General features: G+C 41.3%; 1 protein-coding gene across 1 annotated transcript in view; it reads right to left on the reverse strand.

Moving 5' to 3' along the window:
- Positions 1 to 10,991, reverse strand: part of LOC144515422 (lissencephaly-1 homolog A-like) — a 39,952-nt gene extending 28,961 nt beyond the window's left edge. Inside the window, exons 1-2 of the mRNA XM_078246259.1 lie at positions 10,812 to 10,991; positions 382 to 694 (exon numbers count right to left, since the gene is read on the reverse strand). Of these exons, the coding sequence (XP_078102385.1) occupies positions 382 to 413 (32 nt within the window). The 5' untranslated portion in view covers positions 414 to 694; positions 10,812 to 10,991. The remainder of the gene's footprint in view (positions 1 to 381; positions 695 to 10,811) is intronic.
- Between the last annotated feature and the right edge of the window lie 1,716 nt (positions 10,992 to 12,707).

The raw sequence follows: 12,707 nt of genomic DNA on the forward strand, positions 1-12,707 counted from the left end.
TAAATCTAGAAAATATTCAACAGATTAATTGATAACAATAATTCTAAGTTGCAGCCCTGAAATGAATATTGCACTTCCCTCCTATGAAAAACATCTTAAAAGTGGCTTTGAGGAAAGCCCCTAACCATGTTCATTCCTTCGAAGTTGCACAGTAACATCCGAAGAATATGGTTGTATTGGGCAGCTGTGGAAGTATCAGTGCGTGTCGAGTACATGAAAGTGGATCTAGTATGAAGGTGAAATGAAATGTGTCTCCTCAAATGATGCAACGGATGTACAACATTTTAACGACGAATCCATACATTAATACAATCCATGCATTTTGAATCCGACATCTTCATATCTCAGCCACATGTTATGAAAGGTGTGTTGGCGACTTACAGTTCATCTCGTTGCCGTTGTGACAGCACCATGGTGATGGGGCAGTGTGGGCGGGGCCGGGAGGGATCAGTTGGTAGAAGGTGAATCTTGTGCAGCTGCTGCGCTCTCCTCAGTCAGGAGATGAGCTGTGCTGATCCAAGCAACACGGGCAAGGATGAGCTGTGTGCTCCAATGCCGGGCAGTTGGTTTTGTCCAGACAAAGACTCAGACTGAGAGAAGGGGAATGCAGGAATCTGCCCCCCAACTGGCTGACTCCAGGGACAAGAGACGTGGAGAGCCTGCAGACCAGTCACCAGCAAAGTCTACACTGCATCTGGAGAGGAGAGAGAGGGAAAGTCAGCATTAGGTATGCATGACAGATAACATGCAGAGTGGGTGGAGATGAACATGTTTACAGGCCAGAGAAGTACTGCATTAATGTCTGCACTCGTTTATACACAGATAAAATAGCTGAAGAATCTGTCCATAATGGAAGAAATAACAGAAGCCCAAAATACGTACTCTAGCAAAAAAAGAATGTGACTTCCATTGCAAAGTCCATCTATCAGACATTTAAAAAAACAACAACACATGAAACCCCCTCTATTCCATAAACCACTCCTTCATTTGCTCTTCTCTACTTTCATAATCTGTCGGTCATGTCACTAGTCTGGTCTGAGAGCTCTGGTCTGTTCTTGCAGCAAATTCCTTTCTCCATGAACATACAAGAGCTGACCCACATTCTACGAGCAACGTTCTTCTCTTACCAGGTTGCAACAGAAAGAACCAGGACACAGCCGAGCAGGCTCGAGTAACGTCTGTGTCGAATTCCCTGAACCTGTCGTCTCATTACAATAAACTTATTTTGCACATTACGCAGTGTTTTCACTATGTACATTCGGTCCACCCCTGAAGGAGCGATTGCCGCCGCTCCTTCAGTATTTAAAAAAAAGTGTCATGAAGTCGTAATTACACGACTCTGGAGAGCTGTCTGCTCCTCTAAACTCAAGAGAACATCACTTGTGACGTCAGGACAACTAAATAAACAACAGCGGGAGTAAGGCAGTTTCTCCTCAGGCAGAGTGACAAACAGTTTCAAACTGAAATATGACAGCTGCAGTCGCTTGGAAAATAGGGTTATGGGCACTGAATTTGATGATTTTACTGTTTATCAGACCCCAGATGAGACAAGAAGCTAACGTTAGAGAACGCCACGGTCCCTCCGACTCCCCGCTGCAGGAGTATTAAGCGCAGGTACTGGTTAAAAACCATACCACTCAAAACCAACATGAAAAAAATAGTAAATGTTCCCTGAGCATTTTGTTTTGTTGCTCAACTGTATGTAAAATGAGCGGTGACGTTAAATTACCCGTTTCACGTAACATTATTCATATATTGGTACAATGTTTAGTAATGGCAGTAGTAGTAGTGGTCACAGTGAGTGACTAGCTATGTATGTACAGTATATCTGTAAAGCTGAATGGACTCACAGTACTAAAACATTTGATCCAAAGACTTTCTGTGAGAGAAAGGACACTATATCCTGGAATGTAATTGTAAGATATATGATGCATTTTACTCATTACACATCACCCACACCAAAGGTTAATGAGTAATCGTGTTACATAATCATTTCAATATTGACCAAATTAATCGTGATTACAATTTTTTCGAGCAGCCCTAATCAGGAGTGGAATATTGATGTGAGGAACAATAACTGTCGAAAAAATGCAATGCAGCTAACACTAATGTGATGAAGTCTATTTTTACACTGCATTGTAGTATTGAAAAGCATTTTACTAAAGCAGGTAGCCACTAGAATACCAACTGTGAGCTACAATAGGCCTCTTAGTCTACCGGGACCAGCATGAATAGATCTCTGCCAGACCAGTAAACAAATGTACAAACACAGCCAATTGACCTATTTCTAGATACCTGCAACAAACTACATCCAGGCACCCATGTCCAGACACAGGTACAGGTGACAATGTGCATTAAGCATGAGATGTGCTGCGTGTGGAAAGAAGCAGCGAAGGAAAAAGTGATGTGTCTGGAGTTAGGGCTGCAACTAATGATTATTTTGGTAGTCGACTAATCCGTTGATTTTTTCCCCCCGATTAGTCAACGATTATTTTTGTCACGTCCTCAATCCAACATGACAAGTGGCGTGTTATCTGTACGCATTTTGAGCTATCCGCGTGTATGTCTATGCTGTATACAGCGGACGGCAGTCTGCAACGTCACAGCGTAAACATACACGGCAGTTTCTAAAGCCACGTGGCGTGTTATCACGAGGCTATGGTTAGGTTTAGGAAACGTCACACGTGGGTTGGCTTTAGGAAAAGAAAAACCGGTTGGGATTAGGAAAAGAAGAACGGGGTTGGGTTTCGGAAAAGAACAAACGTTCGAAAGGAAACATCACACGCGGGACACGATCCACGCTCTCCTGTGTGAAAGTCCTGTGTTTTACCCATCCTCCACCCTGACCAACCTCCCTACGCGGATTTTCGCCATTTCATACTACTCGCTACGGTGTCAATTCACACGCAATCGCAAGGTAATGCAAGTCAATGGAGGACAAACGGCGCTGATAAACACGCTAAAAACCGAGTGTGCGTCTTCATAACACGGCAATAATAGCATACGAGTTGGCGTGTCGTGTACATACGCCACTTCATGAGATCAGTCTGCTTCCTTTGTGCGGGGCTCCTGTACCGGGCTCCAGTGCATGTTTTACGTCAATCTGCTCAAGTGTGTATACCTGTGAATGTCAGCTAGTTGTCCTGTCTCTGCCTTAACATAACTTCAGTTCCCATAGCAAATTAAAATAATGACCCATGAAACTTAAGCTTGATAGCTTAATCAAATGTATTTGTGACATTAATACTGGTGGTTACAATGAAAATAAAATAATTAAATAATACACTGAAGTGCAAATGTAGCGCTCTAGAATCTTGATGTTGGAATAGAACATCATTGGTCATTTCTCTGATAACTTGTAAAACAACATAGCTAATATTTAAGAAATGTAACAAAGTATTATTATTGCTGTCAATTATAACATTATTGCCTCAGCCCCATAGAAGGTCTCCCTCACTCCTGTATTGTTTTGTTTACACTGAAATAGCAATATCTATGCAATTAGACTTCCATGTAAAGGGGGTATTTAACTATCTAACAGCCAGTGTTGGAAATATTGAGTGATGCGGGGAGCCGGAGACAGATGAGCTCACGACACTCACACTACTTCTTTTTACGAGGTAAGATTTATATATTTAACAGTCTATATGGATTTTATTTTTTTTTTCTCTTCAAAGAAGCAGCCTCCTCTCTTCGCGTTACTGACGTAACCTCTCTCACCTAAGTAAGGGAGCGGTACTGCAGCGTGTGGAAAATGTTGCGGTTGATTTTGTGACGAGACGAACACTACAGCACTGCTGAGGTCTATCAACACAGCTCCGCTGACCAGAAGTGCAGGCATGCGGGGTTAAGAACGTAAACAAAGAGAGGAAGGCTAAGATTAGGCTAAGGCTAACTCCTTATCGGCTATTACTTCGCAGCATTTTCCTTGCCAATGCACGGTCTTTAGCAAACAAAATGGATGATCCTCGGCTGCAGATCACCACTCGTAAATGTATTATGGACTGCAACATCATGATTTTCACGGAAACATGGTAACAGCGGCGCTGTACAACAGCATCTGCGAATGATGAGTGTGACGCTACCAAAGCGAGACACATGAGTGTAGATGACGTTACCTACCCACGCAGTAACTAATCACTCACGGACCTTGTCCCTCTCACACACATTGGCCAACTCTGGCAGACTCGCTCTCTCCTCCTTCAACATAAAATAAAAAAATTAAAAGTCATAAAATTTGCAGGTCTCACAAGTGCGAGTAGTTTCAAAAAATACTCGCACAGTCTCAAAATGACCATTTGGTCGCAGTCTGGAGCCCTGCCCCAGATGTAAGATTAAGTCCATTCTGCTGAACTTATCTGGTTAAGCTGTGGTGTTTGCTTATTTATTTGCATATTTAACAGTTTGAGTAACCTAACGTGGCTAATAGCTAACCTCTGGACCCTGATGTCACCACACCATACCTGATATGTGACAGCAGTCCAAATATCTGCTTACCTAATGTGTGTGGATTGCAGCGTGCAGGGGATTTCTGGCAGCTGCCCAACTACTTTGGCGTGGTTCAGGGTCACAGCAGTACAACAAAACAATAAGGAGATGGCATTGAAGCTAAAAATGTCTCTTGCTAAAACTCCACATAGAAAACATCCATTGAAAAGCATGCGCCTTCAACATCAAATCTGTAAAACTGCTGTGGTGTGTGAATTGAGGTCATCTACTATATATTGATACTTCACCCTCTGTGCTGCTGGCAGCTGTCATCGCTGTGAGTACCCATTAATGTTAGCCTCCCCTCTCTGCAAATGTCATTTGTGGCTTTAGTCACAAAATGTTTGCACAATAACATAATCGGGCTAATTGGCTCAGCACAAAATGTGGTGGTGTCTTGTTGGAATGGGCTATAGCCGTGGTGCATCTATAAATCTGCCCACTGACAGTTAACGCGTCTTCCTCCCATTGATTCTTTTGTCTTTGTGTAGCAGCAGGAACTGTACAATAAAGCGCCCCTTACAGTAATGGCGCTGACTGCTTTCAGAGATGTCGTTTAATTTCCTAACAGCTTATCTGTTGTTAAAATGCCATTTTTAATGAATAATGGAAAACATCCTCTGTCTCTGTCAGTTTAAGAATGCAACAACCACGTGCCAAGTCAAAAGTGTAATGATGTTCTGTATTTGTTTTTAAATAGTCTAGCATATGAATTTTTTTATTTAAAGATTTAAAATTGTGGGCCACTTAATGCAATATTTCAGTCAAAGCAATCAAATCAAGTAACTAAAACAGGGAAACCATGATAGAAAATATCGGAGTAATGTGTCAGCAAATCTTTTATAAGAGGATGTTCAGCGTTTCCCCTAGGTTGACTGCTTTAGCCAGAAATCCACGCTTCACATCGGCATAAATATATCACTTTTAGAGCTTGTTCGCCTGTTATTTCCTTACAAGTATTGTTGCAGTTAAAAGGAAATTTTTTTTTTAAACACAGTCCAGCACAGTGCTCACTCCACATAAAACTAGGATTGCGTATAGAGACAGAGCGCATTTAAGTCACGCCCCCACCGGAGGGGAAAAGAACTCTCCGCTCTCCATTGACGTGTATTGCGTGAAAGTGCCTCCTCGTCAATTTTGTCCGCTAGCAAACAACAGAAAAATGCCTAAAGGCTGCCGAGTGGTGATATTCACTACCAACAATGTAAATAACACATAACTTTTTAAAAGCTGCCGACCTGAAAAACTTAGCTTTTATGAAGAGACGTGAGGATTTAGCAGAAAGAATGAGGAGACTATGGGATACTGACACTAAGCTAACGTTATGTACGACATTACGTGGTAGCTTAACTTACAGACATATAGTTAGCCTATGACTGACATTTGGATAATTGACTTAATGTCGGACATAACGTGCGTATGTTTGTGTGGAGTGGGTAATAGAGCGAGGGAGAATTGTCTTCAGAGCAAGTTGTGACTCTAGAGGCATAGTGAGAGAAACAAAGTGTCTCCCCTGTGCTTTCTGACTTAGGTGGGAAATATGTAGCAGGAAAAGTTAACCCTCTCCTTTATTTCATGTTGTTTATGGAGAAAGAAAACCAGGAAATGAGTCGGGGGAAATGCAACGCTACCAAGCCACAGCCGAGCAACGTGCGTGGCCGCGATGTGTAGTTACATTTTTCGAGAGGTGCACGTCAGGCTACGGCGTAGGGTCCAGTGTAGACGCAGAGGGGTCTGCAGAGGTACGCGGTCGATTCTACGCAGGACCATAAAACGGCCTTTAGTGTCAGGATCCCACAGCCTTCCCATTCCCCCTGCTGATTCCGCACATATCCACTTTTGCTTGGTTTTAGGGTCGACAGCTTATAAAAACTTAAATCATGGGTTATTTACCCTGTTGGTAGTAAATATCACCATCAGCTTTTAGGCATTTTTCTGTTGTTTGCTAGCAGACCTAATTGATGAGGAGGCATCTTCACGCAAGCATCTCAACAGCTGGAATCTAGTGCGCCTTCATTTTCTGTTGATAACTTCACCTTCATATCAGCTGTGTCCTGGGAATGTTACATTATCATCCTTGACTGCAATACAAGTAACCTTAACTTCAGCAGTGGTACCAACACTATATTATACATATACTTGATTAACATAATTGTGTGGCAGAACATGTCCCTAACAGGAGACAGCTACACACAAAGTAATGAACATGCCTACAAAGGATGTGCTGCATCGGCTTGATAAACATTGGTAATTTATTATGCCAATCAATGAAGCAGCTCTGACATTAGCCTGTGTAGAGGCCTGTTCATCACAAATTCACCAGATTCTTAAACCAACCAACCTATAACCAACAGGACTGAAAGGCTGAATATTCTGTAAATCATCTCCAGTTCCCGTGAATGGTTGTTCTTGGTGAAACCCCTCTGACAGAAATCATCCAGAGAGCGTTCTCACTAACTGAGTAAACATCTGGCTCAGCTTAAGATCTGCAGCCGTTAGTACCTGCAAGGTGCCTGTGTCAGTTTAGTTATGTGGGTTGGTAACAATCAGCTAACCTTAAAATTACAGAGCTAGTGGCATCTTCCTTCAGTGCCTAAAAAAAAGGAGGGCCTATTAACACAAAGCAGCAGATGTAGGAATTAATTCTGTATTGACCAGCCTTGGCTGTTCCTCTATACATTTTCAAACACTAGTCACCAGATGGAAAAGTACTACTTCTCTCATACTGACAAGTGTATGTTGCAATCAAATTACCAGGCCATCATCCTATCAGTTGTGTTACCTGACGTAAGAGGGCTGATCAGTAGATCAGAGCCCGCATCCACACACAGAGGGAAAAGAGAATCAGTAGGCAGGAAGCTCACAGGGACATCAAATCAAACACATGCCTGAGCCAACCTGCACACAGGTGGGAACAACACAATGAACACTAGTTAGCCTCCTTCATTCATACATGTTGTACAAGCAAAGTTCCACCTAGCAGCCAAAAAAAATAAAAAAATAAAAACACCTTTTCAATCTATCCAGGGTATTCACTTCATGCCAACAAGTTACTGGTTTAAATTATTATAGCTCTAAATTTAGACTGGAGGTGTATGATGAGTCTGTCAGTTATGGTTGCCAAGCTGGCAAGTATGAAGCACGTTCAAATCAAACCTTTCAATTCTTCAGGCTACTTTGGCACCCACTATAACTAGGGATGGGTATCAAGAACCAGTACTAAATTGGTACCGGTCCAGGACTAGGGCTGGGCAATATATCAATATTATATCGATATATGAGGCTAGATATCGTCTAAAAGTGTTGTCTGTTTCTGGTTTTAAAGGCTGCATTACAGTAAGGTGATTTAATTTTCCAGACTTACTTTTATTATTTGTCTTTACCCACTTAGTGATTGTATCCACATTATTGGTGATTATTTATCAAAACTCTCATTGTGTAGTGGCCAGGCTGGCTCAGTGGTAGTGCAGGCGCACAGAGGTTTATGCCTCGACGCAGAGGTCCAGGGTTCGAAGCTGACCTGTGATGATTTCCTGCATGCCCTTTCTCACCTAGCTGCCCTGTCAAATGGCGGGGGAAAAAAGCCCCCCAAAAAAACCTAGTCAACCCTACAATATCGCTGCAATATCGAAATCAATGTATTTGGTCAAAAATATTGTGATATTTGTTTTTCTCCATATCGCCCAGCCCTATTCTGGACTGGTCAGTAGCGAAGTATTGATAAGCTCCTGGATACTGGGGCGATACTGCATAACATTGTCAGCCGTTTTCTCACAATCAAAGCGGTCATTTGTAGGTTGTCAGGCAGATGCTGCTGGCAGCAGGTCAGTAATGACCAGTTAGCTAGCTGGTGGGCACCCTGTCTGGAAGGTCAACGTCTGCGCTGCTGTCAGCTAAGGGAAGACGACTCATACGGTATCTGCCCTTCAGCCTGCCACAATCACAAAGATAAACAGCCTCCCATGCTCATCATTGGCTGTCGACACAAAATAAAGAGGAGGCCCCCCTCGGCAAAACATTCTGCTCCTTTCAGACAATACTTGAATCTTTTCTTTGACAAGACTACCCGAAAGACATTAGAGAGGAACACACTACATGTTATGTTGCGGTCATTGGCTTTGCTCTCCAGTTGTTTAACTGGCAACAAGTGCTAGCAAAGCAGGTCTTGTAATGGTCGAAGCTTGTACAATTGGAGTTGCTGTGTTTCCATTGCTGGCGGCACTGAATAGAGACGGGCAGCCGGGACGCACTTATTCAAATCAACTTTTGATAAAACATAGGACTGACTAAGATCACTTTCAAGTGTTTTTTTTTTTTTTTAAAGAAAGAGAGATGCTGTTTTCATATTAGCTCATTTTTCCAAATAGAACACAGAAAATTGGTCTTGCATTACACAGTTTGACACCGTTTCAAATATTGTGCACTGCAGTTTGAACTTTGTGCCATTTCAACATCATAGTGGCTTTCTGACATGTGAAATGCTGTCAAACTTAATTACATTATATACTCAAATGTGTATAGCATTTTCATTTAGAATAGACAACACCAAGGTCTTCACCGAAAAACTAATAATTCATAAATGCAGATTAGTTCGTCAGAAATCGGCCTGCCTGGGGCGACCTCTAGCTCACCCAGTAAGAGCGTTCGCCCCATGTTGGCTGAGTCCTGCAGCGGCCAGGGTTCGAATCTGACCTGCTGCCCTTTGCTGCATGTCATCCCCCATCTCTCTCCCCCTTTCACATCTATCCACTGTCACTACAATAAAACGGAAAAGCCCCCAAAAAAAGATCTTTAAAAAAAAAAAAAGAAAGAAATCGGCCTGCCTTTGATAACAAATGTGCAAATGGTATGTGTAGTTAAATAATAAGTCAGGGCTAAATATGGGCTAATTAGGGAGACAAAGACATAAACCAACATTAAGATAACCGAGAAAATATTCTAAACTTTGAGGATTCCTCCATTGACTTGCCACAGGTATCAAGATATTCAATAGCTCATTTGTTCAAGGGTTAGTTGTGTTTATGTCAGAATAGTATTGCTAGATTCACAAAAGCCCAATCAACTGTGATAGATAGATATAGATAGATAGATATATACACACACTACACATATATACACTATGATTATAGTTGTCAAAATAAGCTGAAAAAAGGGATCACATTCCTTAAGTCAGTCATAGACAAAGTCAACATTTGTTTTTGAGGCTGAACACTGCTTTTATATAATATATATATATATATATATATTCCAGTTGATCAGCTGCAGCGCGGTCCTTACAGGCGTGGCTAGGAAGAATAAATCACCCAAGGATCCTTGCTTAAACCAATGTTTTATATCCAATATAAATACAAGGTTGCCCAACATTTCGAGGGGGACTCGTTTGTCGGATTCAGTGCACAACAGTGTGAGCAACCACAGCAATGATTTGCATTCATCCCAGTGTAAGCCCTCGGTCCACAAATTCCTGTTCCGAATCACTCAATCACACCCTCACAATGAGAGAGAAAATGTGCAAACTGAAAACAAGGCAGACACTTAAGTACTGGTTAGACGCAATATACAAACTCATCGCCTGCGATGTGCTCCACCCTGATTTTCCAACACTGAGCCAACAAACCGCATGAAGCAGACCGAGTTGCAGATGATGATGGCAGCAGCCATCAGTGAGCATACACCAGTATGACAGCGACAAACAGCAGAGGGAATAATATAGGAGCATGTAATGGTAGAAAACTGCAGCAGGGGTGTCTGATGTTCAATTACAATTAGATCTGCACAACACATGTACAACGCAAACCAGATGATGAATATCATTTAATACAGCAGTGGTGTGAAGCTGCAGCACACTGGACATGTTGTCCTAACTGTGGTCGCTAACGATTTCGGTCGACATGACGACGGTGCCAGCCGGTAGCTTAACGTCATCTAACGTTATGCCCAGTTATCGTAAGCTAATATTGGCTAAAGTTAACGTTAGCTAAGTTAGCTTCCCGGCGATGCAGTCAGAAAGTTAGCTCGTACATTCACTTTAACGAAAACTACAGGCTCATAAGATGCATTCAAGCTCAATTAGCTACAATTAACTTACACCATAGCTAAAGTCGACATACTTGAACTATAGTAAGCTCACAAGATTGTTTATCTGGACACAAGGATATGCTCCGCTGACAAGGTACCTGCTGCTCCAGCCCAAGCGGCCTATCCGCCATTTTGAGACATAAAAAGGAGGTGCAAAAATTACAGCCACATCGTCATTTTCCCCACCTAACGCCAGATTCCTTCGACCCTGGCCGGCTTCGTATTAGAAAAATATTCGGACTCACCCTATTGTTTCTGCCTGTGAATATCCTCAGTCGTCTTTAACGGTAACACGACCCGACAGGGCATGAATTTTCCGCTCCAAAATATGATCTTGTGATGTGGAGGTAAACTGTGCCCGTCTTGTCTCTCCGGCGCTGCTTGCCTGTTTTTTCGTAGGCTACTGCATTCGCCTTCAGCCGGGAGCGCGCACAAAGCTCGCGTTCACGGTCTGACGGGAGCGCTCCGCCCTTGATAGCAGAAACAAAGTCCCTATGGTTGCTTTATTTGTACATGCAAAAATATAAGAGGTTTGGATTTTAACTGACAATGTACACTATGCTGAATGCATTTTGCAGTAGCGAAAGTAACTAGGAACATTTACTACTAGTCTAGTGCTGTACTTTTGAGGTACCTGTATTTTACGGTAGGCTAGCTTTATACTTCCACGCCACTACATTCGTAAATATTGTACTTTTTACTACACTACATTTATCTGTCAGTCAGCTATAGTCACTTTGCAAATCCATAATTTACATGTAAAACATGTGATCAGCCTATTGGCCTACGATATTATTCTAGATTAAATTACCAGACAGTGGAAAGTAGGTAAAAAAATAACTCCAGCCAGCAAAAACAATAAAATGCTGCTTATTATGCATCAGTAATAATACAAAAATAGAACACACTGACAGGACCCATTCTGCCACCTAATGAGTACTTTTACCTGTTATACTTTTAAGTAAATTTTGCTGCATATACTTTTGTACTTCTATTAATTTCACTTAAGTAAAATATCGCAATACTTGTTCCATCACTGGCTACTTGTATGCTGTCAATGTTATTGTATGTTGTTATCAAAACCCCAAACAAAAGTTTGACTAGTTTTATTTTATTCAGTTTAATATAAAAGCATACTCAAACCAAAATATAATTAGATTTAATATTTTGTAAAGAACAACAAACAAATACCACACACTGTCAGGGGAAGCAGACTCAAACACTTGGCCTAAGAAGCCTCTGTGCAAAAGACATTATATAAGCTGAGAAAACACAAAACTGTTAGACAATCATAATTTCCAGACAATAAATGCAACAGGACTAGTGGGCAGCAAAGTGCATAATATTTTGGGGTAGATATTATACTCCTTTCACCCCCCCCCACACAGACCTTTTAAAGTTATTTTACACAGGATCCATATCTGGAAATTAAAGGAATATTTATTGTCTGTGCATATGTAATTCCAGTTAATATGCATATTCCACTCTTGCCTTATATTTCAGACATTCAGATTGCAAATAACTAATTACAAAAGGTATATATGCAAATTGTGTGAAATAATACACTTAGTTTTGTATTATTACACCATAGGTCTTTTTTCCACCTCTGATGCTAATGTCTAACAACATGAAATAACATCTCAAACATTTTAACAGCTAAACTATTCAAAACCGAAATATTACACTTAACTCTAGTGGATTAGTGCCTCCTGAAGCACCGTGTTAAAAGAGCAGTATCTCTGCAGACAAATAGTTTGATCATTCTCATTGAGTTTCTTCTAGATCATGATCTACAGTGTTAAAATACCCAAACAATAGACTTCCTGCCTGTGGGATTTCAACAGGTTCAGAACATGCTCAACAGGTAGCAGTGTTTGTAATTTTGAGTCATATGATTAATATTCTGGGGGAAAACAAAAAAATTAAAATGCCCTCATTTTAATTTGTCAAAGTCAACTAAAGCATGTGTATTTATATATAGCTGCACTGTAACATCTCCTGTTATTCGGGTAATGCATGTCCTTCACAATGAGACAAATGTTAAGTGTGTCACCTTGTGGACACTGTTGGTATTATTGTTGGGCAAGAATAAAGTCAAAGAAACAAGAAAACTTATGATTCAAGAAAACAAAATCAGAAGG

The sequence above is a fragment of the Sander vitreus genome, chromosome 3 (genome assembly GCF_031162955.1).
Source record: "Sander vitreus isolate 19-12246 chromosome 3, sanVit1, whole genome shotgun sequence".
Lineage (NCBI taxonomy): Eukaryota > Metazoa > Chordata > Actinopteri > Perciformes > Percidae > Sander > Sander vitreus.